Genomic DNA, 26,913 nt, shown 5'->3' on the forward strand with positions numbered 1-26,913 from the left:
CTATGGCGTCCCTGCCTGGGACTGACTGATTTTGGGACCTGCTGCCCATTGCCCGCTGCCTGCCACCACATGGCCTGCTGCCACCGCCCGGAGATCCTGCAGCATTTTAAATTAATCCATTACAAACTTTCTTTTGATGTCCAAAATATAAGGGAATCTGAGATAGCAGAACCCAACTTCTCTGGCCTTCCAAGAGTCAAGACCTGGAGCTCTCCAAAAATTCTTGAGGTCTTTGGTACCCGTCTGGGACAGCTGAGACAGTCAGGCACCTAGACTGAGCAGCTACTGAGTTCTCTGCCTCTCCAGGGTGAAAACGGACATTGTTGGGGTACCCAGGTCATATTGTATAGGCCAACTGAATAGTCTTTCTTTCTATGTGTTCATTCTAACAGTGCGCTCCCCTAGAGAACCCTGACTGATACTGACATGAACTTTAAATCAGACTCACTGTTTATCCAAAAGATTCTAACCCAAGCCTTTAAAAGACTGTTTTATCTAACAGAGAATAAAATACCTTCTATGAAGAAAAAAAAAGAGAAGCCTTCCTATATACAAAAAATAAAAGGGCTGAGAAAGAAATCAGAGAAACATCATCCCTCACAATAGCCACATATAGTGGTATGTTACTTGTATTTTGGTAAATAAATCTTGCCTGAAGACCAGAGGCAAAGTTAAGCCACTACATGTCAAGTAATGGTGACATATATCTTTAAATCCAGGATTTGAGGGGAAAAAAAGGCATATAGATTTCTGTAAGTTCAAGACTACCCTTGAACTCAACAAATCAACCAGAAACAAATCCAGATGGTGGTGGCCTACAGCTTTAATCCCAGTTCTAAGAAGTCACACCTTTAATCCCAGCACTAGAAGAAATATAAAATGGGAGGAGAATGAGGCTCTGTCTGCTTAGTTTGTGTTCGCCCAGTCTTGGTAGAGGCAAGAATTCTCTAGTTGCTTGGCTGCTTTGCTTTTCTGATTTTCAGGTTGAACCCCAATTATTGTCACTGGGTTTTTAGTATTTAGTTTTAGTATTGTCACAAATAACAAAAAATATCTTGGGATAATACTAACCAAATAAGTAAAAGATCTATATGAAAAGAACTTTAAGTCTTTGAAGAAAGAAACTGAAAAAGACATCAGAAAATGAAGAGGTCTCTCATGCTTTTAGATAGGTAAGAGCAACATAATAAAAATGGCAATCTTACCAAAAGCAATCTACATATTCAAAGCAATCCCCATCAAAATCCCAACACAGTTCTCCACAGACCTTGAAAGAGCAAAAATCAACTTCATATGAAAAAAACAAAAAACCCAGAATAGCTAAAACAATCCTGGACAATAAAGGAACCTCCAGAGGCATCACCATCTGTGACTTCAAGCTTTACTACAGAGCTATAGTAATGAAAACAGCTTGGTATGACATCTTGAAATTTGCAGGCAAATGGACTGGACTAGAGAAAACTACATTGAGTGAGGTAACCCAGACCCAGAAAGACAAATATAATGTACTCACTCTTAAGTGGATATCAGACATAAAGCAAAGGATAACCAGCCTATAGTCCATGACCCCAGAGAAGCGAGGTAACAAGGAGAACCCTAAGAAAGACATACATGGATCCCCTGGAAAGAGGAATTAGAAAAGATCTCCTGAGAAAATTGGAAATGGGAGGGCGAGGAGGAGGTCAAAAGGGAGGGAAGAGGAGAACATGAAGGAATGGGATGGCTGCGATGGGAGAATGACAGAGAGGGAGAGCAAGGAAAGAGTTATCTTGATTGTGGGATCCATTATGAAGTCAGCGAGAAACCTGGCATTAGGGAAATCCTCAGGAATCTGCAAGAATGCTGCCAGCTAAGACCCACAGCAATAGTGGAGACAGTACCTGAACTGACCATCCCTGGTAATCAGATTGACGACCACCTTAATTGTCATCATTGAACCTTCATCCAGCAACTGATGGTAGCAGATGCAAAGATCCATAGCTAAGCAGTAGCCCAAGCTTCCAGAGACCAGTCCAAGAGAGGGAGAAATGATAATATGAGCAAAGACATCATGACCATAATGGGGATACCCATAGAAACAGCTGACCAGAGCCAGTGAGAGCTCACTGATTCTGGAGTACTAGCAAGGGAACCAGCATAGGACAAAACTAGACCCAATGACTGTGGGTGACAGTTGTGTGGCTTAGGCAGTCTGTGGGTCCACTGGCAGTGGGACCAGGATTTATCCCTAGTGCTTGAACTGGCATTTTGGAACCCATTCTTTTTGAAGGGATACCTTGCTCAGCCTAGACATAGGGGAGAGGGCCTTGGTCCTGCTTCAAAGTGATGTGTCAGACTTTTTCTTGACTCTACTTGGTAAGCCTTACCCTCTCTAAGTGGATGGGGAGGGGCTCGGATGGGGGGAAGGTGGAGAAGCGGGAGGAAGGAAGGGAGTGTGAACTGGGATAAGAATGCAAAATGAGAAAAGATTGTTCTAAAAAATTTTTAAAAAGCTCACAGAACATTTTATTAGTTAACTGAGATGGAAGGAATGTAAGAGAAAAAAATCTGTTTGTGGATACTGTGATTGTTGATTCATTTGAAATACACGGTCAGAATCCACTGCATGTGAACTCAAATTATCCTGGGCATGTTATTCTGAAAATTAATGCCTGTGGCTAATAAAAGTACTATAAAAGAAAGGAAAAAGTGAAGTAAGTTAGGATGTGAACAGAGTTTGAAATCATTCTTTTGTATAGCATAGGAATCATTTCACCTCCTGCTTCCTTGAGACAGGGTCTTACATAGCCCAGGCTGGCCTCAAATTTCCTCTCTAGTTGAGGATGACCTTCAACTATTATTCTCCTGCCTCTATCTCCTGAGTGCTGAGATTATAATGTGCACCACCACACCTGACTTACGCAGTGCTGGGCAATGCACATAGGACGTCATGAATGAAAGAGAATCATTCCACCAATAGACCTACAACTGTAAATCCTGTAAGTCTTTTATTTTCATTTTGGCCTGAACAATCTAGTAATTCACCAAGATTAATACACTTGAGATATATATATATATATATATATATATATTCTCTAGCCCTTTTGAATACACACTGGAGACATGCACTGAGATAGATAGATGATAGATAGATAGATAGATAGATAGATAGATAGATAGATAGATAGATAGATAGATAGATAGATGATAGATAGATAGATGATAGATAGATGATAGATAGATAGATAGATAGATAGATAGATAGATAGATAGATAGATAGATAGATAGATAGAAAGATAGATCTATCTTCAGGCTTGCATAGCAAGCATTTTACCAGCCCAGTCAGCTCCCATGCCCCACCAAAATAGTTTTCAACTATATTTTAAAAAGTATCCCCCAAAACAAAGACTATTGGAAAGAATTTTTTAAGTCACAAAAACACTAACAATCACCTTCATGTATTTAATGTGACAAAAGACTTTTTACCTGAAATATTTTGTACCCATCATCTTAGATGCTTATAAAAATCTTACCTAAAGGTGTCATTTGATAAGAAACACATCGATGTCTCCACAAAGAAATGGCAGATCTCTGACGATTCTGCAGTTCTTTTAGTCTCTCTGCCAGCCCGCCTCTGTTTAAGTAAATATAATACACTATGTTTAATAAACAGCCCTCACAACAACTGCAGCTTTCACATTTCATACCCCTCAACCAAAAATGGACAAAACAAGGAAAACCTTTGTATTATATTCTCTTTCTGTGTATCATTTCCAATTCCTAGTTTTCCTAGAGGTCTATTTCCTGATTCTCACCAAAGCTGAACTGCCATTGTACTCACAAAATTTGACAGGCAAGTCGGTATGGTTCCCTTTCTACACTTTCTTAATTCGTTCACTCCTTAGATGTGCTGTGTGTTTACTACCTGCACTCGTCACTTGGCTAGGGCTAGAAAATGCTGCGTCCTGCCATGCAAATAGGGACCCTGAAGGTGCAAATAAATAAATGCAAAGTGAATTCAGAGCCTCAGACAAGATTAAACTTGCCAACCTGTTGGTGGGGAGAAATATCAAACAAGAACATTACTTGGAATCTGTAAGATAATTTAGTATCTACACACTACAAGAATCCCAAAATTAAGAAAAATAAATAAAGTTAGAAAAAGGCAAAGCCAGAAAAGGGAGGCAAAGGGGATAAGGAGGGAAAGGAGTGAAGGAAGGAAAGTTCTATGGATTTTCTGAATTACTTTCCTCTATTTCATATGCCCCCCCCATCTAAATGTCTAAATCTGAAATTTACAAGGTGCCCGTCTCCATTAGTTCATGCCTAAGAACATACCACCACCTGATAGCCTAACTCCTGAAGTGTTTAATCAAGCACTTCCCATCCAAAACCTGCTGCTCCTACTACTACCTCGTCTCTAACACTGCAGCGACTTTACAATCAGCCTTCACACGGAATAGGCAAAGGCGTACTGCCATGACTCCTGCATACAAAAACAAGCTTGTCACACAGAAGGTCTTCAACAGTGTTGGGAACACTATGTTCTAGGCCTGGATAACATCACCTGCACCATTAAAATCATCCTAATTTCAAGGACAACATATTCCTCACACTCCTTCCTTCCCGGTAACTGAACCCGAAGCCACACACATGCTAGACAAATACTCTATCACTGAGTTAGATTCCTAGTTCCTGGATTTTTAAGATGAGATCTAACTATGGAGCACTCTAGTCTAACTTCAGAATCACCATGTCACCCAGGCTTGTCTTGAACTACAATCCCACTGCTTATAGCATGATTAGAAGTGTGTATTATCATATCCAATTGCCATTCTCTTCTGAAGCAACAGCTTCATTCAGGGCACTGCTGGACTCAGATTTGCAGTAACTGTGACTATCTTGAGTCATAATGCTCACTGAGTAAGACTGGAGGGTTTAGCTTATGTCATTCCCCACTAGGATACAAATAAATTAAACCATCAAGTGGTATGTATAGCATTACGACTGGAACCACCAGCATCAGGAATGTGTTTGATGTCATATGGGCTATGTTCATTTTAGCTTGGACTCATCCAGGATTTTGTCTTGACCATTTAATAAGCCCTTTTCGAAAACTTTGACTCTAAATCCCATGAATCCACTGGTCTTCCTGCTGTATATAACCAACCTCATGCCACTAAGTCACTAACTGTACTAAGTGTATCATGGATCTTTCTTGTCCTTTGGTCTCATGACACAGTGCATGATTTTTGGATACTAGGAATGGTTTTTCAAGAATGGGTACACATCCTTGTGCCTTATTTATAAATAACAACATGAGAAAGGTTATAAATTTTCTCAGCATAGTGCATACACCCAGTATTTGTCTCTGCAAATATTCTTTCTGGAAATACTATTCTCTGCAACTATTCTGGGGACTAGATCTCTTTCAGAAGATGATCAGCTAAATCTCTCCATCCAGAGTGTGAGTTTAGGCACCAGTTCTCCCACTGTACCGTTCACCACTCTCGGTTTGCTGTGCTAACAGTGTAAAAGACCCCATCGCCCTCACAACCGGTTCTCCTGCACTGCAATAGTTCACGTAGGAGCTCTCTGTCACTTAGTTTAAGGCACTGCTGGACATAGGTGCCTTCTCACTCTCAACGTTTTTGCCTACGGACAGGGACACTGTTTTGTTCCAGTTTATAACAAACAAAACCACGTTGGACGGCATGAGGTTGTAACATGTCTCTAAAGTTTCCTGCACACATTCTGCTTGGCTCACCAAGGTCAGTCATAGACTGACACACTAGTAACAAGGCTATGCACCCACTGTGGCTCTCCTCAGCCATGTGAGGTATTTTTATCCCTTAAATAAGGCTGTCTCGTATTTTTAAGCATTCATTTGGCCACTCTCTCTAACCATACTCATGCCACACAGGTATTTTTATTTTTCTCTTTATAAGTTATATTTATAAGTTATATTTGATAATGAACAGAGCATCTGGAACACTGATGTTTAATAAAACTTGAAGAGCAAAGAACACATTTCCACCAAAGAAAGTAGCCATGCAAGCTATTCATGACCAAATCCATTAATGTACCACTTAAATGAACAATTCCATGAACTGCCTCCAAAATAGGCTTACTAATTGTCTATCAAAATCAGAACTGTGTTTTAATTTTCTTTCTCAATTAGACAAGCATTTTAAAATTAAAGTCTCAGTCGATATTTTAAAGAAAGAGAAGAAGTGAGGAAAAGAAAATTACAAACATGATTTAACCTTAACAGCTTCTTCTTTGTTGCTGAATTTTCTGAAGTCTTGGGAAAGTTGGATGTATATTTCTGGGGCGTGCTAAACATGGGCTCAGCTGAGTGTGCCTCTGAGTCGGTCTGTCTGTTCAAAGACCATCTTGCATCTGATTTAAAATCCACCCGGTATTTGTGAGGGGATTCTGAATCAATAAACAGGGCATTCTCTGGGTCATCTTCTTTGTCACTATCTGATGAATACTCCAAAATTTCTGTAGAAATTGGCTGCAAAAATTAAGAAATGGAATAAATATTCTTCATTCAAGCCCGAATGCATACATGCCTATCATTGCTTTGACAAAAACTTAATACTCAAAAATAAAGTCAAGAAGAGGTTAAACTAGTTGTAAGCCAGGCATTATTTTATAGACTCCATCAAAATCAACACAAGTGGGTTCTTTTCTTATCATCCTTCAGCAAATCAGTGGCACGTGTCATACGTACTCAAGTCTCCAACGTCAACCAGTAGCATATCTGAGAGTCTAAAAGTAGTCATTATCTGACCCTCACGGGGAGGGGGGGCACTATTAATTAGTTTTTCAATTTTAGCAAGGAGCCAACATTCACTATTTCTCATGAACCAAATATAAAGATACTGTCTCTTTAGGTATAAAGCATTTTAATTTAGCAGCGAAGCCATTTCTGGCACAATTCCAATATATTTTCTAAAGTTCAGTTAGAAATCTTTAAGATAAACAGGGATTATTTAAGAATGCCTAACAGTTCCTAAAATACTTCTTCATTGTTTTATTCGAATGCCTGAACTTGTAAAACAAAGTTATTTTTAAAAGTGGATTAGGAAACCCAAGTTTGCATCATAAGGCCATATTGTAGAATCTAATACTTTCTTTTGATGCCTTCTGTTTTTGCTCTGACATACACTGTGCATGATTTTAATGCCAATTTGACACAGCCCAGAGTCATCTTGGAAGAAAGAACATCAGCTGAAAATGCCCTCATGAAACTGTCCAGTAGAGCATTTTCTAACTAGTGATTGACATGGAAGCACCCAGAACCTTGTGGGTGGTACCACTCCTGGTAGGTAGTCTCCGCAGTGTATAAGAATGCAGAATGTGCTGAGCGGTGATAGCACACACCTTTAATCCCAGCACTCAGGAAGCAGATGCAGGAAGATTTCTGAGTTCAAGACTAGCCTGGTCTACAGAGCTAGTTCCAAGACAGCTAAGACTGTTACACAAAGAAACCCTGCCTCAAAAAAGAAGACGAAGAAGAAGAAGATGAAGAAGACGAAGAAGATGACAAAGGAGAAGGAGAAGAAGAGGAGGAAGAGAGAGGGAAGAAGGAGGAGAGGGTAGAAAGGAGGGAAGGAAGAGAAGGAAGGGAGGGATGGAGGGAGGGAGGGAGGGAGGGAGGGAGAGAGGGAGGGAGGGAGGGAGGAAGGAAGGAAGGGAGGGAGGGAGGGAGGGAGGGAGGGAGGAAGGAAGGAAGGCTGCACAAGCCATAAGCAGCATTACTCCATGGCCTCTGTATCAGCTCCAGCCTTCAGACTTCTGTCTGCTTGAGTCCCTGCCCTGGCTTCCTTAGATGATGTATGGTGATGTGGGAATGTAAGTGCAACCATTTCCTCCCCAAGTTACTTTTGGTCATGGTGTTCTGGTAACAGCAATAGAAAGCCTAACTAAAACAACTAAGATCCCTAAACATAAAGAAAGTTTATTTTCATATAATTTGGTTTTACACGCCAGTTCCATGTTTTAGTAATAATTTCATGTTTTTGGTAATAATTTATCCTTCAACATTTTTATTTTTCAATTCTTAGCAGCTTTATAATATTTACTATCTATATTAAGGTATAAATTTATTAAAAGTAAAGTATACTTCATCATTACTTGAATGAGACTTCTTAAAACTATTATTTCAAATATATGTTTGTGTTCCACCCTTAGGAGCCCATCTATTTTGCTGGATTAATGTGCTGACCACATATCCCTGGCAATGCAGGAGGTGTTTGAGTGAAAACAGGAAGCAGAGTGTGAGCATATATGTGCATTGTTATTGAAGTAGCTACAGTTTGCTAATATGCACAGGAGCTTACTGCACTGGGTCTTTTCTGAAATTACATCGTTAAGTACATGTGAGAGTTTTTAAAATACTATCCAGTATCATCTAAGAAACAGTTTTAAGAAAAGAAAAAAAAAGAATGAAAAGCGTGATGCTAGTTCCTATCCACCCTTGCGGTTCTAAGCCTAAATCATGGCAGCGAGATACTTATCTATTAATTAGCCAGGCGGTGGTGGCGCACGCCTTTAATCCCAGCACTCGGGAGGCAGAGGCAGGCGGATCTCTGTGAGTTCGAGACCAGCCTGGTCTACAAGAGCTAGTTCCAGGACAGGCTCCAAAGCCACAGAGAAACCCTGTATCGAAAAACCAAAAAAAAAAAAAAAAAAAAAAAGTAATAAATAACATAGGTCCTTTTTTTTGACAATGACATGTGTCTGGCCCTGGCAGCAACAATGTACTTCAAAGAAGTTAATGGGTATCAAAAGAGACTCCACATGGAATTTACTTTCTTTGTGGCAAAAGTAAGTGACTGGCCAAGAAAATGCCCTTGCCTCAACTGCTGACAGTATGGGGTCCTAATTGAACATGTAGGACACAAAAAAGAGTGACTGCTGAACCCTGTCAAGACAAGGTGGGACAGTCCTTCAAAAATTCTACTTCATATGAAAGTCTGTTGAATATTCTAGGCCTTTAGGCCAAAGATGGATATCCCAACAATGCAGAGGAACGTTAGGTAACTGTTCAGGCAGGTAGTAGCTGTTTCTAACATTTCTCTCATTTTTGGAAATTGCATGCTTGCACTTCCTGAATACTCAGTACTATTTCTTTCTCAGATCTCTGAGGTAGTTAAAGACTAGATAGTTATAGTTTTCCTTCTTTACAAGACTCAGAAAACAAATTCACTAAAGCAGTATAAAGTGCATGAGGTTGAGAGATATCAAAAGATAGTTTTGGATGGTAATGTAAATTATGATAGAAAGTAAATCACATACAAGACTTTGGACTCACCAAGATAGGATAGATAATGGAGTATTTTCTTTGAACTTGTCAAATGCAAATGCATTGTTGATGTACTTAGTGCCTATATATTGTATATAGTTATTGTACTTGTTGTATATAGTTTTTCTTATATTAGTTATAAACTGTTTTTATTAGACAAAAGTGGGAAATATAGTGATATTGTGTTTATGATCTAACAAATAAAGCTCGCCTGAAGATCAGAGTGCAAAGCTAGCCACACTAGTCAGTCACACAGGCCAGGCAGTAGTGGCTCAAATCCTTAATCCCAGCAGCCACACTAGTTAGCCATAGAGGTCAGGCCGTGGTGGTTTATGCCTTTAATGCCAACACTAGAGAGGACTATAAGGCGGAACTCACTCTTTTCAGTCTAAAGATTTCATAGAGGTAAGAACTCTCTAGTGGTGGGATGCTTTGCTTCTCTGGTCTTTCAGCTTGAACCCCAATATCTATGTCTGGGTTTTTAATTAGTTGTGTAACATGTTTGAAGACAAAATTTACTGGGAATTTAATTGCCTATAATCTAGAAGATATAGGTGATATCACAAAGTTAAATGAGCAGAGGTTAAAGACAGTGGAATTAAAAGAGAGTGGACAAAAAGGGGTACGTGTAGTAAGGGAGTCCAAACCTAACGTAAAAAGTTGCCTAGGATTGTCCTAGCCAAGAGATCTGTATGACATTCTTTATTTAGGTCCTTGAGTTACTTGATATTTGAGAGGTTTTCGTCTACTTCCCTTGAGGTTTTGATCCAGAAGCAGGTCTCATGGAGAATGGTGCATGTGCCTCTTTATTCTTCAATAAGTGTATCCAGATTCCTCTGGCCTGCAAAGATTACTCCTGCTAGAGTTTACTACTGTGGCCTCCCATATAGACTACAGACTGACACAGAGAAGTATGGTAATCACTTATGCAGCTGACATTCTCACTGGCCAAAGGAAATCTTGAAAAATGAAGCAGCCCAAAAATGTCTTTTGCAGAGCTGGGCTCCTTTGTGACTACTCCTCTCATGTGTTAATGCCAAAGTGAGGCCAGGTATGCCCTGAGTTCTATCTGTACTGTGTCTAAAGCTAAAGTATGACGGTGAGACGCCTTCTTTAGAAAAGAGTTTATACTAGGGAAAACACTGGAAGATGGGAAATCTCCAAAACTGACAATCTAGGCATGAGACTGGCAGCCATGACTATACAGGAGCTCTGCATTTGGTTGGAGAGCTTGATTATGCTGAGACACATAGAAAGCAGTAGCCTGCCCCTTAACACTTACTGTAGTACTAAGTCCCTGAAACCAAATACATTGAGTTCCATCAGTAGGGTGCAAGGATTATAAAACTAAAATAGAGGGGTTCTAGGTATTGAATTCATTTGGCCTAACACCACAGAAGTATTCATCTATAAACAGAGGTCAGTCAATAACAGTACAATTATGGGAGCTCTGTAGAAGGGTCTTATATCTATCTGTTGCTTTCATTGGTTAAATAATAAAGAAAACTGCTTGGCCTGATAGGTCAAAACATAGGAAGGCGGGGAAGACAGAACAGAATTGTGGGAGGAAGAAAGCAGAGACAGGCAGACGCCATACTTCTCCTACCCAGGACGGACGGTGGTTAGACTCATGCTGGTAAGCCACAGTCAAGTGGTGATACACATTATTAGAAATGGGTTAATCAAGATGTGAGAGTTAGCCAGTAAGAGGCTAGAGCTAATGGGCCAGGCAGTGTCTAAATGAATACAATTTGTGTGTTGTTATTTCGGATGTAAAGCTAGCCGTGCGGAAGCCAGGCAGGACAAAAAGCAGACCTGCTCGCCTCATCACTACAGAGCTCTGGCAGGCCAAATCTGAAAATTTTACTTCATTCATTCCTGTGTGCATGTGTATGTATTCCACACTATGTGTGTTAAAGCCAAAGGACAACTTATGGAGTCAATTGTGTCCTTCAACCATATGATTCCTGGCACTTTGATTCAGATCAATGGACTTAGTGGCAAGCATTTTTACCTGTTGAGCTGTGTCACCAGCCCCAGGCCTAGTTTTAAAAGACCAAAATTATAAGAAAAAACAATGATGTACCACTTAAGACAGAATTAGGTAATTATATTTATGAAAATTCCATTGGCCTCTCTTGCTGATAGATACCTTTTGTTCTGTTTATGATTAAACACAATGAGGAGGTTAGTTACATTACTGACATTGCTACCCATCATAGGTCGACAGAAGCAGTATAGAAAGTATAACAGTCTTATTCATCATGTTAAGATTCCCATCCAATTCTGGCAGGACAAAGTCTGGTTGCAGAAGGTGCCATCTAGGGTAAAGATAACACATAGCCTTATACCTGCTAGGAAAAGGGTAAAATTTTTCTCCAATAGAGTAACATTGGGTACATCAACATCTTTTATGTGGTTACAGTTTGATGCTGGGTTTTGGAGGGCTATATTTTCATTTTTTTTCTTGGTTTTGCGGGTTTTGTTGTTGTATTTGGGTTTTATTTGTTTTTTAAGAAAGAACTGAAAGTTGGGGGTAGAGTATCTGGAAGGACTTAGGGGGAGGGAAAAATATTATCAAATATATTTTAGCTTAAAAACTATTTTAAATAAGACAAAAAGAAAATGTAAGTCAGTACCTGCTGTATATTATAACAGAAGCTTTAAAAAATATATGCCCTCCAAATTATTATAGGTTTTGGGAAATATAAATGTTCATATCATGTTTGAGAATTTTTAAGTCAAAAATCTTCATAATAAACATGTGGCATGAATATTTAGAATTATATATACAAACAAATTAAATAATTTAAGTATAAAAAATAAACCTGGGCTGGGCAGTAGTGGCGCACGCCTTTAATCCCAGCACTCGGGAGGCAGAGGCAGGCGGATCTCTGTGAGTTCGAGACCAGCCTGGTCTACAAGAGCTAGCTCCAGGACAGACTCTAAAGCTGCAGAGAAACCCTGTCTCAAAAATAAATAAATAAATAAATAAATAAATAAATAAATAAAACTGAATTTGACAAAGAGAAAGAAATGTTGAAGAGAATTCAAACTGAAACAAAGATAGAATTTAAAAATTTAACAAAACTAAAAAGCTCAGGAGAAAGCCTTACAAGTAGAATGGCTTAAATACAAGATAGCATATCAGCACTTAGAGAAAAGGTAGAGCAATTAGACCACATAAGCAAAAACTGTAAAGGAAAATAAAGAAACAAGAAAGAAAAATGCAGGAAATGTGGGACACTATAAAAAAAAGGAATATTTAATTTATTAGCATAGATGGAAAATAATTCTAGACCAATGGGTAGTTCAGGTTTTAAACAAAATCACAGAGGGACCCAAAGCTAAAGCTAGATATATACTGACACAGGAAGCACACAAAACACCAAGTACATAAGATCCGGAAAAAACTCCCCATACCATATCATAATTAAAACATTAAATATACTAAACAAAAAGTATTAAAATCTGCAAGAGAAAAAATACAAGCCACGTGTAAGGAAAATACACTGGAATATCAGCTAATTTCTGTAAGGAAACTGAAAACCAGAAGATTCTGGAACAATGCACCTCATTATAAAAGAAAGGCCACGGATGCCAACCAAGACTACTATACCAGCTAGAGTATCTGCTACAGCTGAAGGAGGAAGAAAAACTTTCCATGATATAAAGGGGCTAAAGAAATTTATGACCACCAAACACCCCTGCAGAAAATATGGAAGCAATACTTCAGAATGACAGGAGGAATAAACACAAAAAAGAAACTGTAGACACACTGAAGTGATAATTACTGAAACAAAAAGGACGAATAAAATATAAGTAGAATAAAGAAACAAAAAGATGTTGCAATCAAGAAACATCTTTCAACAATAACTTTAAACATTAATGGCTCAACTCTCCAATCAAAAGATACAGGATGGCTGAAGGGTTAAGCAACAAAATACATGTTTTTCATTTGTCTACAAAAACCTCATCTTAGATTTAAAGATGGCACCACCCTTAAAGTGAAAGGATGAAAAAAGCATCCCGAGCAAATGGAACCAGAAAGCAAGCTGTGGTCAATTTTACAGTTGGGTTCAACCACTAGGGCTTCCTATACTTTCTGTAGGAGCATGTACTGTAAGGGCTTTCTCAACCCAGAGGAGAGGATACTAGCACATATTATGATCGTTTCACTAATGAATGTATTTGTACATCTGTTGGACTGTGAGCTCCGTGAAAGCCTGACTTGTGTTTATGTCTGCCTAAGAATACAGTCTACCCAAGAGAATCGACTGAAAGAACATAAAACGCGTGAATCTTCACCACATCTCCCACTAAAAAGTGCTCATCTGATTTAATTCAACAGTACAAGAAATCTCTTCTTTCACACCACACCGTCTCCTCAGGATCTAGGAGCCCTGGGCAACTTCTGAAGAGCAGCTAGGAGCCAAACTTGGGATCATTTTGAGGTTGACAGACAGGGAAACTGAACAGGCTTCCTTTGACTTCTGTGAGAGGAGCCATCGGGCTTCTTCCTTCTACATGTCGCATACTAGACTCTCGGTGACCATAACCAAGTGATACACTCAAGCCATTGCTTAATCTGCAAATTACCCACTGAGTCCTTTTTATAACTGCCAGTCAGAATACCAACTGCCTACCATGACACAGCAGGTGAGAAGCGCAAGGCTAAAGGGCTATGCTGGGGACAATTCACTTGTGATTTCCTGACAGACTTTCTCAATCCAAAGCGTGATGAAATAGCCAGTTCGTGTTGCAATGCACTTATGGCTTTAGATAAAAACACAAACCACTCAAGACAGAAGTAAGTGGCTGGAGAGAAGCGTACACAGCAGGAAGCTGTTCCTCACGAGGACATTGCAGTGTCTAAGATAAAGAGGAAGTGAAGAGGGAGAGTAAGCATCTTAAGCACTTCAGAAATACTGAAGAAACCACAGTCTCAAACATGACTAAAACACTACATTCAGACCATCCTTAGCTATAAACGTAAAAGCCAAAACTGTACACTGGCTAGGTAGGTAGTCCACAAAAGCCATCGGGTCTATGCAAATCCCATTCTGTAAGAGCGGCTACCTAGTTCCAGCTCCATTTCTTAGAGAAACAGTTTCTGAGAAAACATCTGATGACGACAGCAACTAAAGTGACAGAGGGAAGGACTCTCACTCGCTCACTTCATCACCCTAAGAGTCTTAGTCAGGGTCACCTTCATTTACAGTGACCGGAAACAAACATCCTCTTTAGCTAGAATCCCTACCACCAATGCCCCTTTCCCAATCAGTTTCCAATCTCTATATATGATAAATGCCTATTTCCATGTTTCTAGGAAATGTGTACTAGTCACAAAATATAATACCTGTCATTTCTTTGGTAATACAGCTGTCATGTTTTCATCATAAGTTTGAAGAACTAGCAGGAAGCTATTTCTAGACCCTTCCTCCATAGATGCTTGAACCTCATAGAAACTTCATTATCTAGCTATATATCTATCAACTTACTCTTTCTTTAAAAGGCAGAAAAGGTTTATTTTTGCTTTACAGTTCCAGAAGGGAAAACATGGGCATATGTGTATGTGAGAGGGTACAACTAAAAAAATTAAGAAAATAAATTAAGCCAATATGACTGCTTCATTACTAGGGAAGGTTTTTGTTGCACATCTGAGAGAAAGAACAGCCAGAGGCATCTGGAAGAGTCCAGAGTAGAGAGAGAAAGAAGACTGGACACGGCCAGAGCTAGGGAAGCGGGAGAGAATATTGCAGTAGCGATGTAGGAAGAGATAGAGACCAGAGCACAGCGAAAAGGAGAACAGCAGGTGGTACAGGGGGTGGAGTAGGAGAGAGTAAGAAGAGAGCACATATATATCATGCCATTATAACAAGAGCAAATGGGTGTCGGGAGGAAGAAGCCTGGGGAACTGAGAAGGTCTAGGGTGCAGCACTGACTGTGAAATGTATGAAAGTACTTGAGCTCCTAAGGGAGCCTGGAAAGGCAAGTGATTTGATATGCAGCCACAGGAGGACATTGCCCCTTCTACTGAGATAAGGGGGAAAGACTCCTTTTGGTAGATGGAAACCCGTTTCACAAGTTCCTCAGAACCACTGGCTTTTACTCAACTGCCTGAAACCATCCTAGTCTCCATTTCTAAGCTGAGCTCATTTCTGGATATCTGGACCATCTGTTTGGAGTGTGGAAAACTGGAGTTTCCTTTGGACCTGAAAGGGAAGGCACTAGGCAGGAATCCAAAAGCAGTGATACTTTATTATTTCTTTAATCATACCCGGAATAGTTTTTCCTAATGCTTAGAAGTATCCACAGGAAAGACTTTTTCCATTAGTAAGCAGGAAATTGAGTGCTGCAAATTGTAAATCTTTGATATTAAATATCTTGACAAAATGTTCATGTATGGGAGGTTTGGTCTATGATATAGATGGTATCAGAGGAGAAGGGTTGGGGAAAGTAATTGGATCCTGAAGGGTCTGACTTAATAAAAAGATTAATCCAGTTTAAGATTCATGATTTAATGACAGGTCACTAGAGCTATGCCTTTATAGAATTTATTAATTCCTCCGTCTTTTGCTTCATCCTCTCTACTTATGTCTGTCTCAATCCTGCATAGTGTTCAGTTTCACCTCAGGTCCATAAGAACCAAGTGAATGCCCAAGGCCTGAAACTTCTGAAAACATAAACGAAAATAAATCTTGCCTGTCTCAGTACGAGTCATGGTGACAGAAATCTAACACAGCATTCATGTCAACAGCCGGCTTTATAAATATAGAACATTAACCAATATCAATTCCTAAAAGACCAGAAGTAACTTTCTTTGCTATACAGTAGCTACTTTGCACAAAAACGATGTGCAAGTGGAGGATAAGCAGAAAATCCACTTTTCACTCTCTATCACAACTACACGTTCTCCCCAGTAAGAAGCTCTAAGAGCCTCCTTTTTATTCGAATGGTGGAAATCTTGTTTTAACATTCACTACTTCACTGAGACTATTATACTCAGTATTGGGTTTCCCCACCACAATCATCGATTTGTAATTCTCAGCTCCTTCCAACTCTGAGAGCAGCCACAGACATTTGCTATGGTTTCTGATGGAGGAGGGTCATCTGTATATCTGTTGTTTCATTGGTTAATTAATAAAGAAAACTGCTTGGCCTGATAGGTCAGAACATAGGTAGGTGGAGTAGACAGAACAGAATCGTGGGAGAAAGAAAGCAGAGTCAGGCAGACACTTCAGGCAGTCGCCATGACTCTCCTCTCTGAGACAGACGCAGGTTAAGATCTTTCACCTCGTGGTGCTGCACAGATTACTAAATATGGGTTAAAGCAAGATGTGAGAGTTAGCCAGTAAGAGGCTAAAACTAATGGGCCAGGCAGTGTTTAAAAGAATACAGTTTCCGTGTAATTATTTCAGGTGTAAAGCTAGCAGTGCAAGAGCCGGGCAGCAGGACGAAGCAGTCTGCTGCTCCTCACTACAGGTTTCAAAATAGGACCTGTGCCCTGATCAAAGAGCATAGCCCTCTCATCTGGTGAGGATATGAGGTACAGACAGCAATCTAGAACCAGAGCAGGCAGAAATGAAATCAACTGTCATCCCAGTCTTGAACTTCTTAGCTTCCAGAACTATGAGAAACAAATTTCTGCTCTTGTGAGCTACTTAGTCTGTGGTATTTGTGCCAGCAGTCCTAATGCACAAAGAAAATATCCACGGACCACAGCTTCTAAGCCTTTTGACTCACTATACACTTAGGATCTTCATCTTTCCTGCCTTCAGCTTCCTTTTATCTCCACATAATCCCTTCTTTTCCATAACCTGTTTTGTCTGAAAAGACTTGCTGAATTCCAAGTATCTGCTAGATGTTGCTGGTACCACACTAAAGTCCAGACTATATTAAGTGCAAGGGGTTGGGGAGAGGAGAATAGGATATCAGTCAAACTTCTTGCCCACCACTTAACGTCTTTATATGCCCACTTATGTGGGATGCCCTTCTTATGCTGTGAATGTTTTATTACCATTGGTTAATAAAGAAGCTGATTTAGCCAATAGCCAGGCAGAAGCAAGACAGCCAGGAAACCCAATCAAAGATTAATGGGAAAAGAAGGCAGAGTCTAGAAAACACAAGCAGCCACCAGAAAAGCAAGGTGTGAGGTAACAAACTTCATGGTAAAATATAAACTAAAAGAAATAGGTTAATTTAAGTTGTAAGAGCTAGTTAATAATACGCCTGAGCTATTAGGCCAAACAGTATATAATCAATATTAAGCTTCTGAGTAGCTATTTTAAAAGTGGCTGTGGGACCAGGTGGGATAAGAAACCTCAGTTACAGCCCATCTTCCTACAAAGTATATGAGATACACATTGGTACATGCTACCTATACTCTTCAGTTGTTCACAAGCTTTGTATTAATTTTCTAAAAGTGTGGTCATAATTTGCAAGAACTTAGAGGCTAAAAGAAATGCCCATTTATTAGCTCACAGTTAGCAATCTGACTCATTTCAACTGGTTCCACTGCACAGCATACCACAAAGCCAACACCAAGCTACTAGCTGGGCTTTGTTCTCCTTCAGAGCATCTGGAAATAAATCTCAGTTCCAAAACCATCCTTGGTAGAGTTCAACTCCTTTCGATTACAGGAGTAAGTTCCATTTCTTCACTAACAGTTAAGTCTGCTCTAAGCTCTGAAATGCTGTTATTTGTGGTGCCCCCCATCACCCTCACATCGTCAGCAGCTCATTAACCCTAGTCGACTTGTTTTCAATCACTGACTTTAATGTTAAACACATACCTAAAGACTCACAGGATTAGTTCATACCTACTGAAGATGAATTACCTTCTGAAAACCAAATGTGACATATTACAAAATTTAATTACAGTAGTAAAACCCAGAACTCAGGACAACAGATCTTGCTATGCATAGTAGAAAGTAGGTACATTAGAGGTCATTTAGAATTTACTAGCACAGTTAAGAAACACATACACCCCCCCCAAAAAAGCAAAAACAAAAACAAACAAAAAGAAAAAGAAATTAACCTTTAAGAGGCAAGCAGATCTCTGTGACTTCAAGATCCCTGGGAGGAGGAGGAGGAGTGGGAGAAGGAGAAGGAGTGGGAGAAGGAGGAGGAGTGGGAGAAGGAGGAGGAGTGGGAGAAGGAGGAGGAGGAGGAAGAGGAGGAAGGAGGAGGAGGAGGAAGGAGGAGGAGGAGGAGGAGGAGGAAGAAGAGGAAGAGGAAAGAGAAAAGAGGAAAGAGGAAGAGGAAAAGGAAAAGGAAGGAGAGAAAGGAAGAAAGGGAGGAAGTTATAGCAGGGCATAATAGCATATACCTTTGATACTGGCACTACAGTAGCTAAGGCAGGAAGAGTTTGAATTCAAGGCCAGCCTGGGCTACATGGCAAGATTTAATCTCAAACAAACAGAATGTTGTAACATTGCTTAGCAATAGGTCCTGAATATTTGGGTAATCTTTTTTTAAATGGTTCATTTATTTTGATTTGATGTGCATTGGCTTTTGCCTGTATGGCTGTCTGTATAAGGGTGTTGAATCCCCTGAAGCTTGAGTTAGAGACAGTAGTGAGCTGCCATGTGAGTGTTGGGGACTGACCTTGAGTCCTCTCTAAGAACAGACAGTGCTCTTAAATGCTAAGCCATCTCTCCAACCCCATTTTGTATGTCTTTCTTTTATTTTTGAGGGGGTTGTTTGAGACAGGATTTCTCTGTGTAGCCCTGGCTGTCCTGGAACTTGCTCTATCGACCAGGCTGGCCTCAAACTCAGAGATTCAAATGCCTCTACCTCCTGAGTGCTGGGATTAAAGGTGTGTGTCAGGATTAAAGGTGTGCATCATGACCAACTGGCTCAGGTACTCTTTACATGAGATTTTACTTTCTGATTCTCACACAGAAGTAACCACAAAAACTATAGGTAATTCTCACATTTATGCCTCTAGCCCTTTTAGCTTTAATCCACTCATCTTTGCAAATGTATGAAAAACATTTATATTTGGAAATATCTCAATTTCACATGATAAAATCAAACTGTTCATACCCTTCATTATCTTAGCTTTTTATTATACGGCCTAGTTAAGTGTTCCAGGGTCTCAGCCATCAAGGGGATCATGTATCTATAATGTATTCTGCTTTCTTTTTATATCAAATGGAACTGAAAGTACTCATTGATGATAAACATTAAGAACTTAATCTTCCTCTTCTTTCTCAGGTAGTCTTCCTTTCTAAAACAGGATCATTAGAGATAACTGGTCCCCTAATCTGACCTCTTGCTTCTTTCTTTTATTTATGTCTGTGTGCACACTTGCACCATCCCATATATCCCTAGAGGGAAGTTCCCGACACTGTGCTCATGTTTTCTTCGGGAATCACATTAATCTCCTTTCAGGTAGAACTGCGAAATGTCTCATCTCAGGACACAAACCCATCGTACAGTCTCCCACCAGTAACAAAGCCTCAGAAATGAGATCCTTTACTTTCCTGAACCAACCTGAAGCCTCTGCTCAGATACCCTCTCAGGCAGACACACCCTGGGCCTAAAACCTCCACACAGTGCTCACTGCCCATAATCTCTCTTGCTGTTCTTTGACCTATACTACTTAACTCATTCTGGCATCCTGCTGCTCTTAACACATACATTTTACCTTTCCTACTACACGACGAAAGGCATGTACCTCTGTAACTGTGTCTCTTTCTCTCTCAACCTATACGTCATAGTATCTTATGGAGCACACACAGAAAGCTAAAGAATGATTTCTTTTATCTACTATCCTAGTTTGCTTTGTGTGGCTGTGATAAACCACTGTGACCAAAGCTGGGCGTGGTGGTGCGTTCATTTAATTCCAGCACTTAGGAGGCATAGACAGGTGGATCCCTAAGTTCAAGGCCAGTCTGATACCAGGACAGCCAGGGCTAAACAGAGAAACCCTGTCTCAACAACACCCCCCCCAAAAAAATACTATAAATAAAAGCAACTTGGAGAGGATTGAGTTTATTTGAGTTACATATCCCAAGTCACATCATGAAAAGAAGTCAGAGCAGGAAATCAAGGCAGGAACCTGAAAATAGGAACCAAAGCAAAAGCCATGGAGGAATGTTGCTTACTGGCTTGTTTGGCTTCCTTTCTTATATAACCCAGGACCACCTGCCAGGGAGTAGCATCATCTACAATGGGCAGGGCCTTCTCAATTAGTCATCACTTCAAGAAAACACTCCATAGACTTCCTACAAGGCCAGTGTGATGGAGGCATTTTCTCAATAAAGGTTCCCACTTCTCACATGAACCTAGCTTGTCTGAGATTAACAAAACAGTAAATAGCACACCCACAATCCAATCTATGCCTCTAGTCCTGATTTCTTACTCATTCTTATAATCTTTCATCTTTCTTTGCCTAGAAGAAGAAAGGTTAATAAATTAGGCAGTAGAATCTGGTCTAAATGAGAACTGAAGAGATTGCTTATCATTTAGGTTATAGTTAAGATTCTAAAAAAAAGGCATATAAATGGAAAAAGATTCAAGAAAAAGAAATCTCTTCCTTTGGACATCAAGAACAAAGAACAAAAGAGGCATAAAGCAAGAAAAGTGATAGACCATTAAAAATGTGTCCTCTCATGTGTATAAGATGTATATAAGCTGGTAAACTGTGAAAAGTCTGTCTATAGGAGGCATATAAATGAGGGACCTCCATGTCATCATCAAAGATTGGGGCATAGTAAACATGGTCTTAAGTACTTATCAATCAACGAGTATGCAGTTACATGTCTAAAAATGGCAAGTAATAGATCCTTATATTCATCTGTTTAAGTCTCTATAAAAGATTCAGGCTATGTTCACTATCGAGGAAAAGAATTCTGGGTATCAGGACAGGAGTAAGGAGGTTCTTACTCTTTACAGTCCATGGGAACTGGAAAGACACAGTACTTGAAGAAGGTGGCAAAGCTGTCTCCATTTAGTACAGAAACTGGGACCATTCACCTGGAGCTTGTAACAGAGCTCAGTGCTTGGAACGGTCTCCACGCTTCTTAGGGAAAATATACATGTGTCTTAAACCACCTTAAATTCTAGAAAAAAAAGAATAAAAAGGTAGGGAAGGTTTGATTGTGGCCCACAGTTTGGACAGATACAATCAATCATGGTATGCAAGACATGGTGGTGGAACCATGAAGTGAGAAACAAACTAATGTTAAGTAAATACTATTTTATAGATGACAGAAGTCAGGGGTTATAAGATCATAACACTAGTAATTTACCTACCTATTTTTATAACACCGTTGGCATGTAATCCATTTATCAGTTGCACTTATTAAAGACTTTGATCAGTATGACTCAATATTTCAATACTTTAAAACATAACATATTAATGGAATTGTAAAATAGGTAAAATTTTCACTACAGATAAAAAATGTTGGTTCATATATACGTATGTATGTAGGTATGTATGTATGTATGTATGTATATAACAACAATTAGTGAAAAAAAGAGGTCAAGAATTTGAAACAGCATGGAAAAGTATTTGGGAGGGTTTAGAGAAAGAAAAAAGGAAGAAATGATGTGATTCTATTATGATGTGGGATTACCCTCTGTATGCTGTGAATATGTTTGGTTAATGAATAAAGAAGCTGCTTGGGTCTATCACAGAGCAGAATAGAGTAAAACAGAAATTCTAAGCAGAGATAGAGGAGAAAGTAGACAGAGTTAGTGAGACACTATATAACCATTGGAGGAGATAGACGCCTGGGAACTTTACCGGTAAACCATTAGCCTCATGGTAAAATATAAAATAATAGGAATGGGATAATTTAAGATGTAAGAGGTAGCTAGAAATATGTATAAGTTACTGGCCAAGCAGTGATTCAACTAATATAGTTTTGTGTAATTTTTTTCAGTCTAAGCGGCTGGGAAACAAACAAGCAATCTCCCATCAACACTGTTAGGATCTCAAAAAAAAAATTAAATGTTGGTTCATGGGTTTTATTATTCTACTACAAATACAAATGTAGAAAAGTTTATAGGCCAAGAATCCTACAAGGATTAAAAACTTCAGAAAATACCTTAAAGCACTGGATGCACAATAGAAACAGTTTTTCACTTTTGATTTTTTGCTCTTTGTGACAGTGTGTGAACTTGAAGAAATGGGGATGACTGACTCACACACAGTTCTGAATGGTGAGCATTCTGGAAGCTGACAGTACCTAGGAACACTGGAATCATACTCATCAACAGTCAGAGCTGGCTGGAACTGACCTGCCAGGCCAGGAGAGCCTCTCTGGGTACACATGGCCCTGGCTTCCTCTCCTAAATCATCTGCTTTGGAGCACTGATCTACATAGTTTAAAATATCAGTAACAAGCAGACTGAACAGAATATATTTCTCCAAGATCATCACATTGCAATTTTAACAGTATAATCTGGCTCTGGAGCAACAACAGGCAAATTATCAGCCACACAGCAAAGAGACTGGGAGCTAGATCTTGCTGTCTATCTCTGGAAAAAGGAGCACCTCCGCTTCTATAAAGGAGAGCAGTAACTTGTTCCAGGTCTTTATGCTTGTAGGCATAGGCACACCGCCAGTTCTCAGTGCACTATAATGAGCCTGCTCTTACTGAGAGCCTATATCTGGGAGGGGAAGGAAGCCAGAAGCATATTCTGAAATTATTTCATTATTCACAAAATATTCTCAAAACAAAAAGTTCACCAGGCTGTTTTCAGAAATGAGATGTTCCCTGCACAAAACTTTATAGAATACAATAATAAATGACCAATGGTTAGGTAAGATGATGTTCTAGAACTATAGGGACAATGCTCAAATCAACCTACTACCCTTGTCCCTAAAGAAAACAGTATTTCTATGGGAATGATATGAGAGGTTTTAGCCTTAAGGAAACATGACATTTTGTCATGGCTCCTGATACTTTTGGAAAACAGGTCACTATAAATTTTTATATCTAAAATGAAGATATTTGGGGGAAAACTGAGATAATTGCATTTTGGTTTTGTTTTTTGTGGTTTTACAAGACAGGACTGCCCCCACCCAGGCCTGGACTAACCACAAACTAACAAGGTATCTCAGACTAGCCTTTAATCTGTGATACTTGTGCTTCAGCCTCCTAAAAGCTAGGATTACAACATGCCACTGCATGTAGCTTGCCGAAAACATAAAATATAAAATAAGAAAGGCATGCCAAACAGTGAACGGGATGGAAAGACAGGGGAGGAGAAGGGAAGACAAAGGAGGGAAGAGGAAGGGAAGGGGAGAGAAAGGAAAACAGAAGGGAGGAGGAAGGAAAAGGGAAGAGAAAAGGAAAGGGGAGGAGAGGGAAGGGGAGGGGAGGAGAGGGAAAAGGAAATAGAAGGCGAGGAAAGGGGAGGGGAAGGAATAGGATAGGGGAGGGAATAGAGCAAGGAAGGGAAAAGAAGAGAAAGAGAGGGAATAGGAAGGGAAGAAAAAAGGGAAGGGAAAGGAAGGGAAGGAAAAGGAGGAAGGAAGGAAGGAAGGAAGGAAGGAAGGAAGGAAGGAAGGAAGGAAGGAAGGAAGGAAGGAGAGATGGAAGGACAGACTAGCTAGACAGCAAACCAATAGAAATTATTTTTATTTTTTGTGGGTTTTTTTCTTTGATTTTTCAAGGCACGGTTTCTTTCTAGCTCTGGAGCCTGTCCTAGAACTAGCTCTTGTAGACACCAGGCTGGCCTTGAACTCACAGAGTTCTCTACCTCCCAAGTACTGGGATTAAAGGCATGTGCCACCACTGCCCGGTTTGAAATTCCTTTTTTTAAAGGGGCTGAACACCCAACAAACCTGCTGCCATCACAGAAAAGTATATCTTACTTGGTCCTCTTTACTATTGTTTTCTGACTTTCATGAAGCTTTAAAATATCACACACTTAACATAGATGAAGTCTTTCCTTTCAATTTCCTTATCTAATTTTCTTCAGAACTCTAAACTTCAGGTTTTAGGTTTTTTTCTTATATGTGAAAACCAAGCAAAAGCATTTACTTATAAATGGGTCACTCACTGTATTTTCCTCTGAAGAAGTCAATTAAAAACAACCTCTACATTATACACTAAGGAAAGTAAACACTACCATACTTTATCATATGATAATGTAACTCACTACCACAACAAAATGATAGAAGTAAAAGCACAAGGCAAGTGAGAGATCTGATTCAAGCAAATATGCCATCTCCCGGGATCACCCTACACCTGCCACTCTGCTCTCTACTGGCAGGTTCCGGAAAGCCTCAGGTAAACCACAGACAGACTTCCACCTGAGCAACACCAGAGTCTCCCACGCAGGCCAGGTTAGGGCAGCAAGTTCTAACAGGCACCTTGGGAGTGGGGACTGGGACAAAGTGGAATGACTTTCCCTCCCCCAGATCCAAATACCAAGGGTGCCAAGACCCAGACGCCAGGTTTCAACACAGTTAGTAAATGATGACAAGAAGCAAACTAGCATACCTAGTTAACTGCTCCCTTACAGGTCTAAGCAAACTAGCATAGCTAGTTAACTGCTCCCTTATAAGCCTAAGCTTATAATCCATAAGCTGTAAATCCATACCTCCTTTTAATACTTTAAGTAAGACTTTTAAGAAAATCTTAAATGAGTGTTCAAGTTAAGCTGTCTAGACAAACAAGGATGACTAGCCTCATTATGCCCCTTACCAGTGTAATGATCTGTCCTGTCTCTTTAAGAAACAAGCCACGCCCACTCCATCCTCCTCCTGCTGAGGCAGGCAGATCTTCCTTCCTGTCTGCAGCCTGAGGCCCTCTAGAAGAGGCAGCTTCTGCCTCTCCCCACTTCTCCCTTCCCCCTTCTGTCTCACTGCTCTTCTCCCCTTCTCCCTCCCCCCTCCATAATCCACTAAATAAATATCCAACCTCACTCTGCATGGTGTTCCTATCAGCCTGTCTCTCGCCCACTGCTTGGGACCAGCCACCTTTGGTGACCTACAGCATGGTCTCATGCACCGTCCCTGCCTGCGACTGCTGCCTGCTCCCACTTGGGAACCTGAGGTGGTCTTATGGTCCACTGCCCTCTGCAACCACTCAGGATCTGCAGCATTTTTAATTAATCTATTACATTGGTGTCATGACTCAGATGGCCAACTGCCGCTGCTCAGGGACCTGCACCAGTCTCTGCCTAGGACTGGCTGCTCTTGGGACCCACTACCCACTCCTGCCTCTTGACCTGCACTTGGAGATGCGCAGCATATTTTTACTAATCCATTACAACCAGCAAAGTAATTCTAGACACATTTTTATTATTTGTGATACAACCAGGTAGTCTCATATGCAAAATAAACACAGTAAAACTCATTTCAACGGAGTCACTCTGGAAACTGAAAAAGAAAATACTATGTAAAAGATTGTGTAGTACCCAACATACTATGAGCATCTTAGGTAGATACCTACAGATGAAAGCTGTCACGACTGTAAAGTTGTAAGACTGAAGTTTACTATCCAAATTTTTCTAAAACCTTTATTCACATTTGTCTTACTTTACAGTAACAAGAACTATACAAGTCCCCTTCCCACCCATCACAAATAAACTACCTTTTCAATAATGGGCTTCATTAAAATTCCTTCTGGAAATATCAGTGCTACGAGTCACAGCCACTTACTCAGTTCATGGGACATGGATTAATGTGTATTACTATAGAAAAGGCTGGGAAGAGATTTTCAAAAGTTGAAGCTCTGTAGTAATATGTGTTTATTATCCATTTGTGTTTTTTTCTATTAAAGCATGAAATTATTCTTCATGTAGTTTTTCTCATGGTTACATATTCTGATTATATCAATACCTGTTTGGCCAAGTACTCTAGGCTATAATATCAAAGCCTCAGTATTAATGAAGTCCTCTGACAGGGCATTCATTGCATAAAAATTATGTTTCCAGGACAATTCACTACAAATACACTAGTTTGATCATATACCCTTATTTCATGAGTACCACCTAATAAAAGTAGAAAATTTTTTATTCTTTTATTTTTTATATATGTGTGCATTCTAGTTGTGTGTGTTTATAGTGTGTATACCACATCTATTTAAGTACCTGTGGAGGCCAGAAGTGGGTACTGGATTTCCTGCCAGAAGTGGGTACTGGATTTCCTGGAGCTAGAGTTACAGGTGGTTATCTCTATTTCTATTAATACCATTACGTCCAATCCCTTGTCCCAGGACTCAAGAACCTGGGAATCCCAACAGGTGCACTCAAGACCATGATCCATATCCATAACATTTGGAAGGATATCAATGAATACTTTTAGTGAAAGAAGGTTTAATGGGAAAGTAAGTTTCTTCAAATACTACTAAAGTCTTAAAGACCAGTTAATATAACCTATGTATGGTGGGGAGAGAGGAAGAAGGAGGGAAACAAGGAGGAGGAGGAGGAGGAGGAGGAGGAGGAGGAGGGGAAGACAGGGGGAACGAAGGGAAGAAGGAGGAGAAGGGGGAAGGAAGGGAAGAAGGAGAGGATAAAGGAAAGGAAGAAGGAGGAGGGGAAGAAGAAGGATGGTGTAGAGGCCAAAAAAATGCAGACCCATTTCTACCTTGTCTGATGGTCAGAAAGTTTGGAGGTCTGACAAGCATAGTTGCAAAACCTAACTCAGG

The 26,913-nt window shown here is 39.9% G+C and overlaps 1 protein-coding gene across 6 annotated transcripts in view; it reads right to left on the reverse strand.

The window, feature by feature from the left end:
• Positions 1-26,913, reverse strand: part of Spidr (scaffold protein involved in DNA repair) — a 209,266-nt gene that overhangs the window by 149,852 nt on the left and 32,501 nt on the right. For 4 of the 6 annotated variants that reach the window (XR_005287227.1, XM_038346408.1, XM_038346407.1 and 1 more), the window contains exons 6-7: positions 6,247-6,500; positions 3,514-3,614 (exon numbers count right to left, since the gene is read on the reverse strand). The exons of 1 other annotated variant lie outside the window; for it this stretch is intronic. Coding sequence is in view for 4 of the 5 variants with exons in the window: in XM_038346408.1 (XP_038202336.1) it covers positions 3,514-3,614; positions 6,247-6,500 (355 nt within the window). In the remaining variant the exon portion in view is untranslated. The remainder of the gene's footprint in view (positions 1-3,513; positions 3,615-6,246; positions 6,501-26,913) is intronic. One more of the 6 variants, XM_038346410.1, reaches the window with a different exon arrangement.

This window comes from Arvicola amphibius, chromosome 10 (assembly GCF_903992535.2).
Source record: "Arvicola amphibius chromosome 10, mArvAmp1.2, whole genome shotgun sequence".
Lineage (NCBI taxonomy): Eukaryota > Metazoa > Chordata > Mammalia > Rodentia > Cricetidae > Arvicola > Arvicola amphibius.